This window comes from Solanum stenotomum, chromosome 11 (genome assembly GCF_019186545.1).
Source record: "Solanum stenotomum isolate F172 chromosome 11, ASM1918654v1, whole genome shotgun sequence".
NCBI classification, from domain to species: Eukaryota; Viridiplantae; Streptophyta; class Magnoliopsida; order Solanales; family Solanaceae; genus Solanum; species Solanum stenotomum.
This window is the reverse complement of record NC_064292.1, coordinates 1469630-1490422: the sequence shown is the minus strand read 5'-3', so window position 1 is coordinate 1490422 and position 20793 is coordinate 1469630. Positions and strand designations below refer to the sequence as shown.

General features: G+C 33.3%; 4 protein-coding genes across 6 annotated transcripts; all 4 read right to left on the bottom strand.

Annotated features, from left to right (window-relative positions):
- Positions 1-1449: 1449 nt before the first annotated feature.
- Positions 1450-3026, bottom strand: LOC125845138 (bi-functional coumaroyl CoA and feruloyl CoA ortho-hydroxylase F6H2-2-1-like). Its single transcript, XM_049524569.1, has 2 exons — positions 2499-3026; positions 1450-2027 (listed from the first exon to the last, which is right to left on the bottom strand). Exons 1-2 carry the CDS (start codon positions 2996-2998, stop codon positions 1457-1459), a joined length of 1071 nt encoding a protein of 356 aa, XP_049380526.1. The 5' UTR covers positions 2999-3026; the 3' UTR covers positions 1450-1456.
- A 2147-nt stretch (positions 3027-5173) lies between these two features.
- Positions 5174-7043, bottom strand: LOC125845134 (bi-functional coumaroyl CoA and feruloyl CoA ortho-hydroxylase F6H2-2-1-like). Its single transcript, XM_049524564.1, has 2 exons — positions 6468-7043; positions 5174-5875 (listed from the first exon to the last, which is right to left on the bottom strand). Exons 1-2 carry the CDS (start codon positions 6965-6967, stop codon positions 5302-5304), a joined length of 1074 nt encoding a protein of 357 aa, XP_049380521.1. The 5' UTR covers positions 6968-7043; the 3' UTR covers positions 5174-5301.
- A 1418-nt stretch (positions 7044-8461) lies between these two features.
- LOC125845130 (wall-associated receptor kinase 3-like) lies at positions 8462-16292 on the bottom strand. 3 transcript variants are annotated; one of them, XM_049524548.1, is made up of 3 exons: positions 15363-16292; positions 15013-15177; positions 8462-10009 (listed from the first exon to the last, which is right to left on the bottom strand). In XM_049524548.1, the coding sequence occupies exons 1-3, from the start codon at positions 16267-16269 to the stop codon at positions 8784-8786; spliced, it is 2298 nt and encodes a 765-aa protein (XP_049380505.1). In that variant the 5' UTR covers positions 16270-16292; the 3' UTR covers positions 8462-8783. The 3 variants fall into 3 exon arrangements, with proteins under 3 accessions (XP_049380505.1, XP_049380506.1, XP_049380507.1); XM_049524549.1 differs by lacking the exon at positions 15013-15177 and adding an exon at positions 10096-10260; XM_049524550.1 differs by lacking the exon at positions 8462-10009 and adding an exon at positions 13701-14926.
- LOC125845137 (bi-functional coumaroyl CoA and feruloyl CoA ortho-hydroxylase F6H2-2-1-like) lies at positions 11110-12839 on the bottom strand. The gene is made up of 2 exons (XM_049524568.1): positions 12237-12839; positions 11110-11766 (listed from the first exon to the last, which is right to left on the bottom strand). The coding sequence occupies exons 1-2, from the start codon at positions 12734-12736 to the stop codon at positions 11196-11198; spliced, it is 1071 nt and encodes a 356-aa protein (XP_049380525.1). The 5' UTR covers positions 12737-12839; the 3' UTR covers positions 11110-11195.
- Positions 16293-20793: the final 4501 nt, after the last annotated feature.

Sequence of the window (20793 nt, the reverse complement as noted above, 5' to 3'; positions counted from 1 at the left end):
TAAATTCAAGAAGAAATTTATGCCTTTTCCCTATAAATTTTTATAAATTCGTTAGAACAATTATTTCTTCATTCTATTATTTCAAGGGCGTGGGTATGGGGTATATGAATGACATATTAACGACCCAAACAAAAATCTTGAATTGATTTAATTTTATTTAATATTTTAATTTTTTCTTCGTCTCTTATGTGTAGTCAAACATCATCATCGTCATACAAAGTAGCTTGTTGAGATGGCTTCTTGCTGTCCATATCGATGAATTATGATTTGTTTGAATAACATCCACATCTTTTTTGTCAGTTGTCAATTGTCATGAATGATGAAATTTTTTACCATATTAAGTGGAAATAGGCGATTTACAAAAATTCAGTTTGAGTACATAAGTTAAAACAGTAGGAGTGAAAAAAATTACATTAAAGATACTAAAAATTATAATAATTAACAATTTAAAATATTTTAATATTAAAAAAATATTTAATTAATTGTGTTAATTTCATTCTTGCCACATAAATTGAAACAAATAAAGTAATATATCACGAACTCCGATATTTATAAAAATTATCAATAAAAATAGTACTCCCTCCGTCCCATTTTATGTGGCAACATTTGACTGGACACAAAGTTCAAAAAATAAATGAAGACTTTGAAATGTTTACCAAATTGCCCCTTCAAAAAATAGTCATATTAAAAAATAGACTCACTTTTCTCTTTCCTCATAAATGTATGATTAAGTGGGACCAACATGGGTAAAAGAGGAATTGTACCTTTAAATACTTACTTATAAGGAAATGTGACATTCTTTTTGAAATTGACCAAAAAGAAAATGGTGCCACATAAAATGAGACGGAGCGCTATTGTAACACCCGTGATTTCAAGATTATTTATTGTCATACATTGCAGGCTAAGAGCCAAAGTGGAGAGTCCTCTTGTGTGTTGTTGTCTTCTATATAAAATTATAATAATAAAAATATTAGCTAATTATTTTGAATTAATATAAGAAAAATTAAATAGCTAGTCTAAAAATATACTTAAAAAACACTAATTTATTTATAAAACTCTAAATTAAAAGAAACATGTATTTTTTTTGTAAATTTTCTTTTCTTTTGAATAAATTGAAAATAAAACTTAGCCTAAAATGCTAAGGTTTCCCATGAAACCGACGTGTTTGATCTCCACGTCATGAATATAGTATAGAGGGTACCTTTGGAAATGAATTCACGACTAGTAGAAGCACTTCAGACTCCAAACAACACCCTAAGAGTTTCATCACCTTTTTTTTAAAAGTGTAAAATAGGATTATTAAATTATAAGAAAGGGCAAGATAAAGAAAAAATAAATAAATAACGGACACGATCACACCAAATTGCAAGTTACATAAAATAATAGTTTTCGTCATTACAATAACATATTTATAATACAAAAACATTAACATACAAGAACTTTGAAAAATAAAGCATCAAATTTTAGCAAAATCTAGTGATGCTTTACCAGAAGGCCTCTTAATGAAGCAATGATTCCAGTAATCAGAGAACAAAATATGTTTGTACACTGGTTTTTCTCCATCTTTTAGCATTTGTGGGAATGGACCAATGACACTATCAAAACTAGGATTCACGAATAGCGGTATGGATATTCGAGCCCTGCTCGAATCAACAGCTACACAATGCTCGATACTCTTGTATCGATCATTGCTCATGATCTGCAATGAGTCACCTATATTAACCGCTAAGGCGCCTTTGATAGGATTTACATGGATCCAATTGTCTTTAGTCCCTCGAACATATAAGCCTCCCGTGTTGTCCTGGAGGAGCAAAGTTATGCAGTCCATGTCGCAGTGTCTACGAAAACCAATGGCGATACTTGGATTTGGGCATGGTGGATAGTAGTTGATGTTTATAGACATAGTTCCCATCAAGAGAGGTTCTAAAGATTCGTCAATTTCATTGACATTGAGACTCTTCAATAGCACCTCAAGCAAGTTTTTAGCAAGTGGTTTAGCCCACTTTTGATACTCCAAAACTTGGTCCCTATAAATCAATAACAAAGTCAAGAATTTTGCTGAGAGCATTCAGAGTTTAATGGGAAGGTCAAATTTTTTGCTAATAACGTTCAAGATTCCATGTCAAAGTTAAGAATTTCACTAAGAATGTTTCGAGAGTCTATAAAAAAAAAACCTCCTTATGTTGCTAAGACAGAGGTAAAATGTGTGTATATCCTACCCTCTACATACTCTACTTGTGAGATTATACTGGATATGTAATCGTATAAAAGATAACTTTTCTCCTACATATACAATATACTTTTGATTTAAGTTATAGAGTACCATTATAAAATCTTGAGATAATTTTGTATTCAACCACTTAATCTAGTTAGTTTTTAAATATGTTTTGATAAATAGTTGGTGATAGTTCAGAAATGCAAACACCTCCCAAAAAGTAATATTACTTGAAAACCTGTGACCTATTGATTACACAGAGTAGAAAACCCCAAAAAGTTACCTTGTTTGAGGAGGCCAAAGATTGCTATCATTTTGTGGATTACAACCATGTCTTATACTATCCCTCCACTCCAAAACTTTCTCATCTTTCTCACCAATAGCACTCCAAAACATCAACACAGATTCACCAGGACTAACTTTTTCTTTATGATACTTAACTTTTTCTTCAGCTGGCAATTCAAAGAATTTGTGTGCCGCATCCTTCAAATCTTCAAGTACCTCAATTGGGATCCCATGATTGATGATTTGGAAGAAACCCCACTTGCTTGCTGCTTCTTGAATTGATTTTTCAACATTTAAATCATCAAAATTTGATAAATCAATTGTTGGGATTGATTCTTGATTGTCAATTTGAGACTTGTCTAGTCTTTGTTCTTTTGGTTGAATGCATTGATTTGGGATAATTTCAAGATTTGTGTCTACTAGGCCTTTTAGTCCATTTGCTTTCTTGATTACAAAATCAAGTATGTCATCATTTGGTTCAAATTTCGAAGAAGCCATTTGTGTTGATCTTGATGAGCGTGTACTAGTGGAAGAAGGAAATTTGAGGTTTTTTTAATGGTGGGTTTGACGGGGTGTGTTGGGGGGGGGGGGGGGGGNTATGGAGTGATTTAAGATTGAATCATTACTTCATCTAGCAACGAGGGGGTTATGATGAAGTGTTAAATATTTTTTTTATTTTTAATCAAATATTTTGAATTCAATTTTTTCTGAATATAGAGTCGTCTCTATTAGAGTGTTTTACCTCTTAGTATGAGACTTTTCGATGTAAATTCAAATTTATTTGGACTCAGTTTGTATCAAACTCCAATATCATAAAATTTATCTTCTAGAAATAGCTATTTGAAAATCGATGAGGTGGCTTTTTGGTATCATTTATATGAATTGTGGTTGGTTTGAATAACATTCACATCTTTTTGAAATTCGTACTCTCTATTATATCCATAATAAAATATCAGTAAAAATAGTAATATTATAATTTAATACTTTATTTTGCTTTTAATATTATAATTTTATAGCTATAAATTATTATGACAATTGAGAAGATTTGCTTGGGATATATACCGAATGTGTATTATTATTTTTTGGAATAAGTAGGAAAAAGTTTTTGAAAGTCTTATAAAAGCAGTACCACTTAAATCTGTTAGAAGAAAAAATTTCATATGCTTGAGTGCATTTCCTTATACATTACTAAATCTTCTTCATGCTTGTGTTGTTCGTTTGCTAGAAAATCAGTTCATTAATTTGCCTCTCTCCAAACATATTGGATAGTGTCAAATGTGAAATAGTTAAATTTCACCAAATGCTCAAAATTCAAGAAATGTGAAATTATACACTAATTTATAATGGGTAAAAGGTCGGAAACTACATTTTAAAATATATAAACACTGTTTATTAACGAGTTGAGCTAGTAAATAAATAACGAGTTGATGGATCATATTTTCATGAATAATTTTTTGTTGTTAGGGTGAACTTTAGTAGAATTTACATAGTATTTGATAATCAAAACTCGACATTTGATACTAGTTTTCGTATTGAGAGACTACCTATCACAATTTTTGATGATTGGGGGGTTTCGTCACCCTATATTGATACGAGTCTTAGGAGTGAAAGTAAATTCATTCCAAACTCGAAATCTATAGTTGATGATGGAGATAGTTACTACCGGTCACGATTTTAGAAAATGATAAGCGACATTTAAGTAGGTGTCTTCCCCCCTCCTCATTTTGTATTCAGTATCCTCTTCAAAACTGAATGTAAATTTATTTCTAAATTTGAGATCTCTAATTGAAGGCGGAGATAATTACTATCCATCACGAGTACATGTTTTTTCTTATTCTATATTCGGTATCCGCTTTTAAGAAAGTACATTTTTTAAATTATAGAGTTCAAATTTAAAATTATCATAGTGTTACACACCAACAATTCAATGAATGAACTTACATTATTCAGTGGCGGACTCAAAAATTTTATATAAGTCAGTTCAATCATAGGATGATCGTCGATAGTGTAAGCAACATCAAGCACAACAAATGATTTGCTCGTTGCGCTTTTATTTATTCTTTTTTTAATAATTTAATATCAAAATAAGATATATAGTTTTTTTTAAAAAACTCGGCACGTTTTTATTTAACAAAGTTGAGGAATTTTTTTTAAAAAAAATCTATTTACATTTAAAAAACAAAAAACAAAATTAGAGTTAACTAAGAAAATATAATCTCATCAAAATAACAAATTATAGCAAAAAACTAAGAAAGAGACTACAAAAATTCAATTATAAATGATTAAATGTTTTTAGAAGTAAAACAGATTTAAGATTTTTGTGGAGTTTGAGTAAGAAAACAAAATATACAACATAAAATTTAAAAATAAAATAAAATATATAGGTGATAAATTTATTAGTGACCATCATATTGAATATGATTGGTCAATTTTTTTTATAGGCCAATTTGGCTACTGAATATGAATACACAGTGATATTGAACCATAAGCAGTAACATGCCACACTTTGTTCATTGTGGGTTTAAATATATAATTATACTAATTTAACATTAATTCTCCTTATATAAATAATAAATTTTCCAACCGAGTGGGTTCAACATGTGGGTCTACCCCTGACATTATTACATTGAAAAAAAATATGGGGTAAAGTTATTATAAACAAAAAGTAGGATAAAGGGCAAAATAAGATTATGAAATCATTAGAACAAAATAAAGATAACAATACAACCACACCAACTCACTGGTTACATAAAGAAATACTTTTTGTCATTACATAACAAAGAAATTTGTAAATTAAAACATCAAATTTTAGCAAAATCTAGTGATGCTTTACCAGAAGGCCTCTTACTGAAGTAATCATCCCAATAATCAGAGAACAAAACATGTTTGTACACTGATTTTTCTCCATCTTTCAACATTTGTGGGAATGGACCAATGATACTGTCAGGGCTAGGATTCACAAATAGCGGTACAGATATTCGAGCCCTGCTAGAATCAACTGCTACACAATGCTCGATACTCTTGTATCGATCGTTGCTCATGATCTGCAACGAGTTACCTATGTTAACCGCCAAGGCACCTTTGATAGGATTTACGTGGATCCAGTTATCTCCTTTAGTCCCTTGGACATATAGGCCTCCTGTGTCATCCTGGAGGAGCAAAGTTATGCAGGACATGTCACAGTGTCTACGAAAACCAATGGTGATACTTGGATTTGGGCATGGTGGATAGTAGTTTATGTTGATAGCCATAGTTCCCATCAAGAGAGGTTCTAAAGATTCATCAATTTCATTGACATTAAGACCCTTCAATAGCACCTCAAGCAATTTTTTAGCAAGTGGTGTAGCCCACTTTTGATACTCCAAGACTTGGTTCCTATAAATCAGTATTAAAGTAAAAAATTTCACTAAGAGTGTTCAAGATTTAATGGCAAGGTTAATAATTTTGATAATAATGTTCAAGATTCAATGTCAAAGTTAGAAATTTCACTAAGAATGTTTCGAGAGTATATAAAAACAACCTCTTTATGTAACAAAGACAGAGGTAAAGTCTACGTATATCCTATCCTCTCCATACTCTCCTTGTGAGATTATAGTGGATATGTAATCGTAAAAAAGATATATATACACCTTTGTAAAAAAAATCTTGAGATAATGATAAAAAAAAACACATATGAAGTATCACGTTTTCACGAGTTTCCTTTCCTATATGGACTACAATCAACTAATTATCGAAACACACCTCAAAATTACTTTTCTATTTGGACAAAATTTTGTGGGCAAATTAAGTTGTGATGCACTGTATTCAAACACTTGATCTAGTCAGTTTTGAAATGTGTTTTGATAAATAGTTGGTGATAGTTTAGAAACACAAACACCTTATAGTAAAAGATATGAAACTCGCAAAAGTAATACTTGGAAACTCGTGACCTATAAATTACATGGAGCAGAAAATCCCAAAAAGTTACCTTGTTTGAGGTGGCCAAAGATTGCTATCATTTTGTGGATTACAACCATGTCTTATACCATCCCTCCACTCCAAAATTTTTTCATCTTTCTCACCAATAGCACTCCAAAACATCAATACAGATTCACCAGCACTATAGCTCTCTTTATTATACTTAACTTTTTCTTCAGCTGGCAATTCAAAGAATTTGTGTCCTGCTTCCTTTAAATCATCAAGAACTTCAATTGGGATGCCATGATTGATGATTTGGAAGAAACCCCACTTGCTTGCGGCTTCTTGAATTGATTTTTCAACACTTAAATCATCAAAATATGATAAATCAATTGTTGGGATTGATTCTTGATTGTCAATTTGAGATTTTTTTAGTCTTTGTTCTTTTGGTTGAATACATTGATTTGGGATATTTTCAAGGCTTGTGTCTACTAGGCCTTTTAGTCCATTTGCTTTCTTGATTACAAAATCAAGTATGTCATCATTTGGTTCAAATTTTGATGAAGGCATTTGTGTTGAATCTTGACGAGTGTGTACTAATGAAAGAAATAAATTTGTGGGGTTTTTTAGTGGTGTGTTTGAGAGGGGTGTGTATGGGGGGAGGAAAGAAGGGGAGTGGACTATGAAATGATGAAAGATTGAATCATTACTTTAGCATCGATGGATTATTATGAAGTGGTAAATACTTTTTCATCTTTAATCAGATGTTTTGGATTCAAATTTTCTGAATACAGAATTGACTTTGTTAAAAAAATATTTTACCTCTTAATATGAGACTTTTTGGTGTGAATTCAAATTTCATTGAACTCAATACGAATATCGAACCTCCGATGATCAAAACAATCATTCCTTCTTCTATTATTTCAAGGGAGGGTGGGGCAGAAGGGGGTTGGCTATGAAATGATGGAAGATTGAATCATTCTTTCATCTAGCAATGAAGAATTATGGTGAAGTGGTAAATATTTTTCATTTTTTATCAAATGTCTTGTATTCGAAATTTCCTGAATACAATATTGTATTTATTAGAGATTGTTTTACTTCTCAATATAAGACTTTTCGATGCAAATTCAATTTTAATTGGACTCAATATGAATATCAAATATCGAATGATTAAAAAAATCATTCCTTCTTCTATTATATGAAGGGAGTGGAGTGGGTATGTGGATGATATATTAGTGACCTAAACAAAATTCTTGAATTGATTTTTTATTTGATGATTCAAATAAATATGTTTAATCAAATATCATTATCATAAAATAGCTATTTGGAAATTGGTGAGGTGGCTTCTTGATGTCCATATGGATGAATTGTGGTTTGTAGATAACATCCAAAACTTTTTTGTCGGTTGTTATGAATGATGAATTTTGTATATTATATCCATAAAAATTATCAGTAAAAATAGTATAATTTAATTTTCTTATTTCCTTTTCATAGTATAACTTTTATAGCTATAAATTTGATGGGGACAAGGTATGGATTTTTTTTTTTTACTCAATAGGAAAAAGCTTTAAAAAGTCTTTTAATAGCACTATCATTTAAATCTATTAGAAGATAAAAATCCAAATGTTTACTGTCCTTCATTTGCTAGAAAACTCGTCTATTAATTTGCCTCTCTCTAAATAAATGTGTTTGATAATGTCAAAACGTTAAATTATACAAAAAAAAATTCTTTTAAAAGCACTATCACTTTTTCCTTTTTTTTTTTTTGGTAGAACACTATCACTTAAATCTATTAGAAGATAAAAATCCAAATGTTTGGTGTCCTTCATTTGCTAGAAAATTCGCCTATTAATTTGCCTCTCTCTAAATAATTGTGTTTGATAATGTCAAAAGTTAAATTATACAAAAAAAATTTCTTTTAAAAGCACTATCACTTAAATCTATTAGAAGATAAAAATCCAAATGTTTAATATCCTTCATTTGCTAGAAAATTCGCCTATTAATTTGCCTCTCTCTAAATAAATGTGTTTGATAATGTCAAAAGTTAAATTATACAAAAAAAAATTCAACTATGCCAAATGCTCAAAATTCAAGAAATGTGGAATTATACACTAATTTATACAAGTTAGATTGTAAACAACAAAATAATAAGGGGAACTACATTCTGCAACATATCAGCCTAGTCTTTTAATGAGTTGAAATGAGTTGAGCTAGTAAATAAACGAACCAAGGACTAGGCCAAACTTGGACGAATTTGATGAATCGTATTACTAGAACCAATGACTAGGCCAAAATTGGACGGATTTGACGAATCATATTTTCATGAACTACATTCTGCAACATACAAGTTAGGACACACAAATGCAGGTTATACACAAGTAATCGATCACCGGGGACTATGAATTTGTAACATCATCCGACTATCCAAGCTCTGTTGTCCTGAAAATTCTCCGTTAGACATGATGTTCGCGTTCATATTGATCGCGTAAAGGTCCAATGTTTGTTCTGTTATTAGTCCAAGACTCTCCTCATCTTGACATTGTTGAGTTTTAGACCATGGATGTTTTGTGAACTTCCTTAGTCCTTCTAGCTCCATGGCTACTTCTTTCATCGTAGGCCTTTCTTCACTCGTTAACCTTAAACATCTCTTCGCGAGCTCAGCAACACCTTGACATTGCTCAAAACTTCCTTCTCGTAGCACACGTGTCTCAAGTACTTGAAACAATCGGTTTTCCTTAATAGACCTAACGAAAAATGCAGCTAGATTTCTCTCTTGTTCGGATGCTGTAGTATCTAGTGGCATTCGCCCTGTTAAGAGCTCTGCAAGAACGACTCCAAAACTATAAACGTCACTCTTTTCTGTCAATTGACTTGTGTGGAAGTATTCAGGATCTAAGTAACCTAAAGTTCCTTGAACCAATGTAGTCACTTGAGTTTGATCCAATGACACTAATCTAGAAGCCCCGAAATCTGATATTTTTGCAGTGTAATTCTCATCGAGTAGAATGTTTGTAGACTTCACATCTCGATGAATTACAGGTGTAGAAGCTGCAGAATGAAGATACGCGAGTGCACCAGCAGCTTCAGATGCTATTCTTAATCGATTTTCCCATGAAAACCAACGCGTTTGATCTCCACCATCATGAATATGGTAATAGAGTGTACCTTTGGAAATGTATTCATAGACTAGTAGAGGCACTTCAGACTCCAAACAACACCCCAAGAGTTTCACCACGTTTCGATGATTGACTTCTGAAAGAATGATCACTTCATTGATGAACAATTCTATTTGGCTGACGTCCATTGTTCTAGACTTTTTAATTGCAACTACACGTTTGTCTGGAAGGACACCTTTGTAAACGGTACCATAACCACCTCGGCCTAGGATACGATCTTCAGCATAGTTGTTGGTTGATTTCTCGAGTTCTGCTGCTGTAAAGATCTTAGCTGCATACTGTATACCACCCTCATTTGATCGGAGTTTCTGCGTGAGCATCAATCCACCATTTTTCTGAAAAAACGTTTCCCTGAGTCTTATGAGTCGTCTTCTTTTGATGCCTAAGTATATCCAAGTTGCACTGATGACCAAAGCCAGAAAACCAAAGCACAAACCTGCAATGAAAGTGCAAGTTTAGTATACTCTTAACCGTTTTCATTTTATATGAAGGTGTTTGACTGGACACACAGAGTAGACGTACCGAGTGAGAGTTGAAGGATAGGTGACTTAGAGTTCTTAGGGATACAACCGTGGCCGTCCTTTTTGCCATCACCAATCTGACCATGTGGACAAGTGCAGCTGTAGCCTCCAGGAAAGTTATTGCATATCCCATCACAAGGATTCTCGTTCTCGCATTCATTTATATCTGTCAATTAATCAAACATCAGAAGGTAAAGACATTGTTTCTGATAGATCCTCGGCTCAAATGCAACACTAACCAACACATATAACACCATTCGAACACAGTAACTTTGGCTCAAACCTTACTAAACAAGCACAACAATTTCAAACTCGAACACAAAAAGTTCAAAATATGCATTCAGTCTTACCGATGCAACCTGGACTGATATAAGGGTTCCCCTGGTATCCCGGTTTGCAGTTGCAACGATAACCTCCGAGGCCTGTCTTAGAATCTACACAAACACTATTTTCTCCACAAGCATAATCTGCTGATTTCTTAGCCACAGTGCAACTACCATTGCCAATAACCCAATCAATCACCACAGGGACTTCCTCTATAACCTTGTTCCTGAAACTCGAATTTGACAAATCCGAGCTCTTGAAAATGAACTTATCAGGCTCACCAAGAAACACGTAGCCACAAGGGTTAAAAGAAGACACATTTGTATGGTTATTCAAACTCCTTGTTAGACTCACAAAACTCTTCAAACCTGTTGGGATTGAAGTCTGGCAACATCCAATTCCTGAGCAATATCCTTCAATTATATCCTCTTTTTTCGCGCATAGTGAAATGCATCCACTAGTAAAGTTCCTCCCTTCATAGAGAGCTGAGTCATCGCAGCCAAGTACCATCTAACTATTGAGATCAGAGAAGGAGAAAGACGTCGATCCCAAGCTAAAGTTTATCGAGTCATCATTGATCAATGCCCCTGCTTGATCATAACACTTACTCCCAACATTGTTCTTAAAATAAGAAAGGGCAAGATAAAGAAAAAATAAATAAATAACGGACAAGATCACACCAAATTGCAAGTTACATAAAATAACAGTTATCGTCATTACAATAACAGATTTATAATACAAAAACATTAGCATACAAGAAATTTGAAAATTAAAGCATCAAATTTTTGCAAAATCTAGTGATGCTTTACCAGAAGGCCTCTTAATGAAGCAATGATCCCAATAATCAGAGAACAAAATATGTTTGTACACTGGTTTTTCTTCATCTTTTAGCATTTGTGGGAATGAACCAATGACACTATCAAAACTAGGATTCACTAATAGCGGTACAGATATTCGAGCCCTGCTCGAATCAACTGCTACACAATGCTCGATACTCTTGTATCGATCATTGCTCATGATCTGCAATGAGTCACCTATATTAACTGCTAAGGCACCTTTGATAGGATTTACGTGAATCCAGTTGCCTTTAGTCCCTCGGATATATAGGCCTCCCGTGTCGTCCTGGAGGAGCAAAGTTATGCAGCCCATGTCGCAGTGTCTACGAAAACCAATGGCGATACTTGGATTTGGGCATGGTGGATAGTAGTTGATGTTTATAGACATAGTTCCCATCAAGAGAGGTTCTAAAGATTCGTCAATTTCATTGACATTGAGACCCTTCAATAGCACCTCAAGCAATTTTTTAGCAAGTGGTTTAGCCCACTTTTGATACTCCAAAACTTGGTTCCTATAAATCAATAACAAACTCAGGAATTTTATCAAGAGCATTCAAAGTTTAATGGGAAGGTCAAATTTTTCTCTAAAAACGTTCAAGATTCAATGTCAAAGTTAAGAATTTCACTAAGAATGTTTCGAGAGTCTATAAAATAACAACCTCCTTATGCTGCTAAGACAGAGGTAAAATCTGTGTATATCCTACCCTCTCTATACTCTACTTGTGAGATTATACTAGATATGTAATCGTATAAAAGATAACTTTTCTCCTACATATGCGATATACTTTTGATTTAAGTTATAAACACCATTATAAAATCTTGAGATAATTTTGTATTCAACCACTTAGTCTAGTTAGTTTTTAAATATGTTTTGATAAATAGTTGGTGATAGTTTAGAAATGCAAGCACCTCCCAAAAAGTAATACTACTTGAAAAACCGTGACCTATTGATTACACAGAGTAGAAAACCCCAAAACGTTACCTTGTTTGAGGAGGCCAAAGATTGCTATCATTTTGTGGATTACAACCATGTTTTATACTATCCCTCCACTCCAAAACTTTCTCATCTTTCTCACCAATAGCATTCCAAAACATAAACACAGATTCACCAGGACTAAGTTTTTCTTTATGATACTTAACTTTTTCTTCAGCTGGCAATTCAAAGAATTTGTGTGCAGCATCCTTCAAATCTTCAAGAATTTCAATTGGGATCCCATGATTGATGATTTGGAAGAAACCCCACTTGCTTGCTGCTTCTTGAATTGACTTTTCAACATTTAAATCATCAAAATTTGATAAATCAATTGTTGGGATTGATTCTTGATTATCAATTTGGGACATGTCTAGTCTATGTTCTTTTGGTTGAATGCATTGATTTGGGATAATTTCAAGGTTTGTGTCTACTAGGCCTTTTAGTCCATTTGCTTTCTTGATTACAAAATCAAGTATGTCATCATTTGGTTCAAATTTTGAAGAAGACATTTGTATTGAATCTTGATGAGTGTGTACAAATGAAAGAAGGAAATTTGAGATTTTTTTAATGGTGGATTTGAGAGGGGTGTATATGGGGGCGAGGGAAGGAGGGGGTGGGGGGTTGGCTATGAAATGATGGAAGATTGAATCATTCTTTCATCTAGCAACGAGGGATCATGGTGAAGTGGTAAATATTTTTAATTTTTAATCTAATCTCTTGAATTCGAATTTTCTTAAATACAATATTATTTGTATTAGAGATTGTTTTACTTCTCAATGTCTTTTCGGCGCAAATTCAATTTTAGTTGGATTCAATATGAAATCATATATTGAATGATTAAAAAAATTCATTCCTTCTTCTATTATTTGAAGAGAGTGGGGGTGGGGGTATGTGGATGATATATTAATATAATGACCTAAACAAAATTCTTAAATTGATTTTTTAAATAGTGTTTCAAATTTTATTTTTATCTTTCATGTTTAATCAGCATCATTAACATAAAATATATCTTCTAGAAATAGCTATTTGAAAATTGGTGAGGTGACATCCACATCTTTGTCGTCAATTGTCACGATTGATGAAATTTGTATATTATATCCATAAAAATTATCAGTAAAAATAGTATGATTTAATTTTCTTATTTACTTTTAATAATGTCAAAAGTAAAATTATACATAAATTTCAACTATGCCAAATGTTCAAAATTCAAGAAATGTGGTATTATATTGGTTAAAATGTCAACTACAAAATACAAAAGGGAACTATATTCTGCAACATATCAGCACAGTTTTTTAATGCGTTAAAATGAATTGAGCTAGTAAACAAACGAACCAATGACCAGTCCAAACTTTGACGGATTTGACGGATCATATTTTCATGAATGAATTTTGACACATTTAGTTAAAAGGAAACTCTACATTCTGCAACATACAAGTTAGAACACAAAATTGCAGACTTTTCACAAGTAATCGATCACCGGGGACTGTGAATTTGTAACATCATCCGACTATCCAAGCTCTGTTGTCCGGAGAATTCTCCGTTAGACATGAAGTTTGTGTTCATATTGATTGCGTAAAGGTCCAACGTTTGTTCTGTTATTAGTCCAAGACTCTCCTCATCTTGACATTGTTGAGTTTTAGACCATGGATGTTTCGTGAACTTCCTTAGTCCTTCTAGCTCCATGGCTACTTCTTTCATCGTAGGCCTTTCTTCACTCGTTAACCTTAAACATCTCTTCGCGAGCTCAGCAACACCTTGACATTGCTCAAAACTTCCTTCTCGTAGCACACGTGTCTCAAGTACTTGAAACAATCGGTTTTCCTTAATAGACCTAACGAAAAATGCAGCTAGATTTCTCTCTTGTTCGGATGCTGTAGTATCTAGTGGCATTCGCCCTGTTAAGAGCTCTGCAAGAACGACTCCAAAACTATAAACGTCACTCTTTTCTGTCAATTGACTTGTGTGGAAGTATTCAGGATCTAAGTAACCTAAAGTTCCTTGAACCAATGTAGTCACTTGAGTTTGATCCAATGACACTAATCTAGAAGCCCCGAAATCTGATATTTTTGCAGTGTAATTCTCATCGAGTAGAATGTTTGTAGACTTCACATCTCGATGAATTACAGGTGTAGAAGCTGCAGAATGAAGATACGCGAGTGCACCAGCAGCTTCAGATGCTATTCTTAATCGATTTTCCCATGAAAACCAACGCGTTTGATCTCCACCATCATGAATATGGTAATAGAGTGTACCTTTGGAAATGTATTCATAGACTAGTAGAGGCACTTCAGACTCCAAACAACACCCCAAGAGTTTCACCACGTTTCGATGATTGACTTCTGAAAGAATGATCACTTCATTGATGAACAATTCTATTTGGCTGACGTCCATTGTTCTAGACTTTTTAATTGCAACTACACGTTTGTCTGGAAGGACACCTTTGTAAACGGTACCATAACCACCTCGGCCTAGGATACGATCTTCAGCATAGTTGTTGGTTGATTTCTCGAGTTCTGCTGCTGTAAAGATCTTAGCTGCATACTGTATACCACCCTCATTTGATCGGAGTTTCTGCGTGAGCATCAATCCACCATTTTTCTGAAAAAACGTTTCCCTGAGTCTTATGAGTCGTCTTCTTTTGATGCCTAAGTATATCCAAGTTGCACTGATGACCAAAGCCAGAAAACCAAAGCACAAACCTGCAATGAAAGTGCAAGTTTAGTATACTCTTAACCGTTTTCATTTTATATGAAGGTGTTTGACTGGACACACAGAGTAGACGTACCGAGTGAGAGTTGAAGGATAGGTGACTTAGAGTTCTTAGGGATACAACCGTGGCCGTCCTTTTTGCCATCACCAATCTGACCATGTGGACAAGTGCAGCTGTAGCCTCCAGGAAAGTTATTGCATATCCCATCACAAGGATTCTCGTTCTCGCATTCATTTATATCTGTCAATTAATCAAACATCAGAAGGTAAAGACATTGTTTCTGATAGATCCTCGTCTCAAATGCAACACTAACCAACACATATAACACCATTCGAACACAGTAACTTTGGCTCAAACCTTAACTAAACAAGCACAACAATTTCAAACTCGAACACAAAAAGTTCAAAATATGCATTCAGTCTTACCGATGCAACCTGGACTGATATAAGGGTTCCCCTGGTATCCCGGTTTGCAGTTGCAACGATAACCTCCGAGGCCTGTCTTAGAATCTACACAAACACTATTTTCTCCACAAGCATAATCTGCTGATTTCTTAGCCACAGTGCAACTACCATTGCCAATAACCCAATCAATCACCACAGGGACTTCCTCTATAACCTTGTTCCTGAAACTCGAATTTGACAAATCCGAGCTCTTGAAAATGAACTTATCAGGCTCACCAAGAAACACGTAGCCACAAGGGTTAAAAGAAGACACATTTGTATGGTTATTCAAACTCCTTGTTAGACTCACAAAACTCTTCAAACCTGTTGGGATTGAAGTCTGGCAACATCCAATTCCCGAGCAATATCCATCAATTATATCCTCTTTTTTCGTGCACAGAGAAATGCATCCACTAGTAAAGTTCCTCCCTTCATAGCCGAGAATGATAGCTAAGTCATCGCAGCCAGTTACCATCAAACTATTGAGATCAGAGAAGGAGAAAGACGTCGATCCCAAGCTAAAGTTTATCGAGTCATCATTGATCAACGCCCCTGATTGATCATAACACCTGCTCCCAACATTGTTCTTAACAAGTATATGCTCATCTAGGAGATCAACCACTTCAATATCTTTGCCAGAAAGAAAAGCCTTTGGAGGATTGAACGAAACGTTGCAAGTGATATCGAATGAAGGATCAATCGAGCAGCCTGTTCCGTTACCAATACCAAAAGGAAATGGAACAGTTAAGCTCCCACATTTGCTATCACAGCCAGGTTTGGTTATGGTAGTAGCATTAGCAATGGATTTTGCTGTGAATTGTAACGACGAAACTGAAAACAAGCTACATATTAGTATCATCAAGTGGAGTAAAGCCATGTTAAGAAGCATTTTTTGATTGATACAGAACGATACACGTTACACAACGATTTTGAATCAGAAGAGATTTCAAGAAACGACAGACAAGTCAATCAACCAAAGAACTTAGATATTGGTTAATGCACAATGTTTGAGTATTTATAGAGAGGGAATTGACTAGTTAAGAAGATGGAATAAGTCATCAATATTTGTTTTTTGTCAAATTTGAAAGTGTTTTAGAAATGTTCAAACTTTTACCTAGTATACATGGTTCAACCATTCAACTATATATTTGATACTTTCATACTAATAGTCCTCATACTTCCCTTGTTGGAAGTTTCTAAAAGAAAATTTGATGATCGTGGTGTTCAGGTCAGTTTTCGCACACCTCAACTAATTTCACGAGATATATGTCACCTTCCACCTGCAACAAATACCAGGTAACTCTATCCACTAAAGCTAGGATAGAACGACAATAATATAATTGTTGTATCCAAGTAAAGTCAAACTTTGTACTAATATGTTTAGATATTATCTTTTGTATGAAAAAAATATTTTGGTTGTTATATTATCACTATCATGGTCATTGCAAATAAAATAAAGTTATTATAAAATATGATACTTCTAATAGTTTTTCAAGAAGTATTATACACCTTCATTTCATTTTACTTTGACTCCTATATTAAAAATATATTAAAAATAAGTGTTTCAGTTTACTTGTCCATTTTTATAAATCAAGAGAGTTTTATTATTTTTTCCCATAACACCCTTAATGTTGTAATTATATAAAATAGTAGTATAGTCAAATTTAGAGTTTCAATATATTATTAATAAGATTAGTTTAGTAAAATAAACCTCTAATTTAACCTTTATTCAAGGGTTTGTAGGTCAACAAAGGTCAAGTAATATGAAACAGAGGGAGTCAAAAAGAGCAACCACACAAAGAAGCCAAGAAAAATTCAACATTTGCTAAAAATACATAAATCTAATTTTGACTATATATACCATATAATTTTCTAACAAAGGAGGTTCAGATGAACCCTTGCTAGATATAAAAAGTAACACTAATTTGCTAAAGGATCATGATTATCGAAATTAATTAAACTCCAATCCTTAGATTATGCTCCATTAGAACATAAGACTATTAAAATCATATAAAATGAGGTGTATTTAGGATTTTTTAATGATGGGTGCATTATTACAAAAAGGTTGATCTAAGATATAAATTTGATCGGTTTGACATTTAGATTTTTACTACTGAAAACGTTAAAATTTTAATATTATACGTCCAAAATTAATTCTTATATATAACACTACTATATATGATCTCGGGAGGGGAGCATGGGTTCACGTGAACCCGGTGACTCCCCTGAATATGCCTCTGCAGTGATATAATATATACTCATATATCAAAATCAACATAATTAATATATGTATAACTCTAATTTGTACTCAACCATAATTATTGTGACCTCAGGGAATTGAGTGTAGACTTGGAGAATCAATATAAGAATATTATCTCCTTTAATTTTCTGCAATTTGCTTTTAATCTAAAGCTAGTGTAGTCAACTATTTGTTTTAATAAATGTTCACAATTCATCTGTCTTGTGTTTTCATTTTAAGTCAACTGAGCATCTCCACGACGAGATTAAATATTTGGATCGAATCATAATTCACACCGTCCATCTTGAACAAATAAGAGGCGTGGGCCATAGATTACACATTAATTGTTGGATCACACAATAGAAAAAACGCACAACTAAAAGATGCATGATACTCTTACATGTGAAATATTTATCTTCATATGAGTTCGTTAATATTAGTCGTGACAATAAGTCAAGAGCGAAATAATATATATCGATAGAAATAAAAAGATCAACGATGGAACGAAAAACGAAATCTTACGAAACAACGGACAATAGATTAAATTTTGTGAACAAGTTTTGTATTACGCTATCCAACAGTCCACTTCCTTGTGTTGGAATATTTTTTTATTTTTTTAATGGATGATTTAAGAACAAAATCTTAAATATATAAGTTTTATAGATGTCCTATTAATGACAAAAATAAACACATTGAGGAATTTATCTAAGCAATATGAAGTTTTTGTAATATTTTACATAAACATTAAAAAAAAATTGAGTATTGTAGAATGTCAATTATAGAGTAATTAAGCAATATTTTTACAATCAAAAGAGTGGATGAAGCTGCTCTTCCCTTAACCAGAAGTCTAGGGTTAGAGCGTCGTATATCCGGAATAGTCGAGCTCTAATGCGGGCCCGGAAACCGAATAGAAAACAAAAAAAAAAGTAATATTTTTATTAAAGATAATTGCAATTGAATATCTTTCTTCGATGATCTAGTTTACAAAATAGTAATTGCAATTTTAACTCATTAAATAGCCAAAAAATATAAAAATCAAACGAGTTAGGATAATTACTCGAATTTAATTTTGAATTTGTCTTCACTCATAAATTGTATATCTCAACCTCAAAAAAAACTATTTAAATAAACTCATCTAAACCAACCTGAATGAAAACTAAGTGTTTTGTGATTAAGACTAATTGTGACAATTAGTATACAAAGAATGGTTCATTTTTTTCCTTATTTTTAAGTCCAAATGTCAACAATTGAAAGAAGGTTGATTTTGATGGAATCATTTTTTTTAATTTCGTCTTTTTTGGACTTTTCTTCATCTTAGGTAGGACTTGGTTCCTTACGAATCCGCCAATATTAGGATTACTCGTTAACGATAGTTTAAATTTAATAGATTTGCCCTTCTTATTATATAGTACATATTTATATTATATTATAATATATGTACATGTCATTGCACGAGGAAAATTCACTCATACAACCTTTGGAATGGATCAAATGATCAAGGTTTCAAAGATGCCAACCTTAGAGTCCGGCATGAAATTTGTTTTTTATTCGGTGTTCACTATCAGTTATTAAAAAGATTATTATTTTATTACTAAAAAATACTTAGTGCCTATATATACAGATATTTTGATTGAATTGGGTGTGAAAGGGAAAAATAGTGATGTATTCATAGAGAAAAATTAGGAAATTTTTCACTATTTTAGTAAAAATCTGTTTCCCACCATATATTTTTCTAATATGATGATATTATTGAAATGAGTGAGAAAATCATGTTTTATAACACAAACTTCTTACTGAATCACGGTGTGAAAAAACTTTGTTTCTAGGAGTGTACCCGCTATGGGGCCGGACTGATTCAAAGTCCGGTATGCAAATTCCATTTTGGGAGTAAAGCACTCTCTACGAAAAGCAACTTTATTCTTATAGTTCAAGCTCGAGACACTGATTAAGGAAAAGAGAGAAAATGTTAATCTTTGGAATTAATCAAAACCACACCAAAGTCAAATATTGTGTGCGTGTCGAATCCTCCAAAAGTAGCCCGTCGTTTTTGAATTCAAATAATCCTTCCTCTGCCTTCTGCTCTCGTATCATGTCATGCCATGAATCATAAGATGGGAAAGATCAGTAAATCACTGAAATCCGGTGCACTATGTTCCAGTTATGCGGGGTTCTGGGAAGGATCAGACCACAAGTGTCTATTATATGTAGTCTTATCTTACATTTATGCAAAGAGATTGTTTCCACAACTCGAACATGTGACCAAGAGATCATACCAGTTACACCAAGGCTCCCCTTTAAAAAAGATTCTTCACGTGATTAACCCATAAAAAAGAACCACGCCCACACGTAAGAAAGCATCTTGAGGAAGTAATTAAGCAAATAAAGATATGTTTTTGCTAACAATTTAAGCTTTTAGATGAGATGGTCACATCACCTATCAACGGACGCCCAAAAAGATTACCATTTGCCTTAAAGAGTCCAAATTTTGACACAGAAGATACAGAGATCAGATCAGGAAACCAGAAGCACTTGAACTTCAAGTTGTTTCATCTTTAGGACAAGATCAGTAACACTAACTCACTCATCAATATCAAGCTTCAACTTCTGGATCTATAATACAAGAAACATATGTTAAACGTCAAAACTAGAACGAACTAATCGTAAGAGAGTGGCGTATAGTACCTGGATAAGAAGACCACTAGCAAGTTCCCCAGATAAGACATTTTGATGTGAATTGCAACCTACAAATGTTGATGGCTCGCGAAAATATAAGCTCTTTACAGACAGACAGACAGACAGATAGACAGATAGATAGACAGATAGACAGATAGACCACAATAACAGAAACAGGATCATTTCTTTGTCTGCTTAGCAGCTTAGCCACAGCGAACATATATACATTGTTTCCAAAAGACCCTTGGCTCAAGTAACGTATAACAAAGAACATACCTAATTAAAGAAGACATAACATATAGTAGATGATGAAGCATTACAGAACATCTGTTACAAAAAAAGAAGGTGATAACCAAAGCACAAGAAACAATCGGTAGTAACAAAAATCGAAAGACAACTGACAGGGGAAAACTTCCTTTTTCTGAACATGGTGGAGGGGTCAGCTTGCGCGTACATCAGTTGATATCATAGGGTAACTGCTACCTCCTATCAAGAGACTTA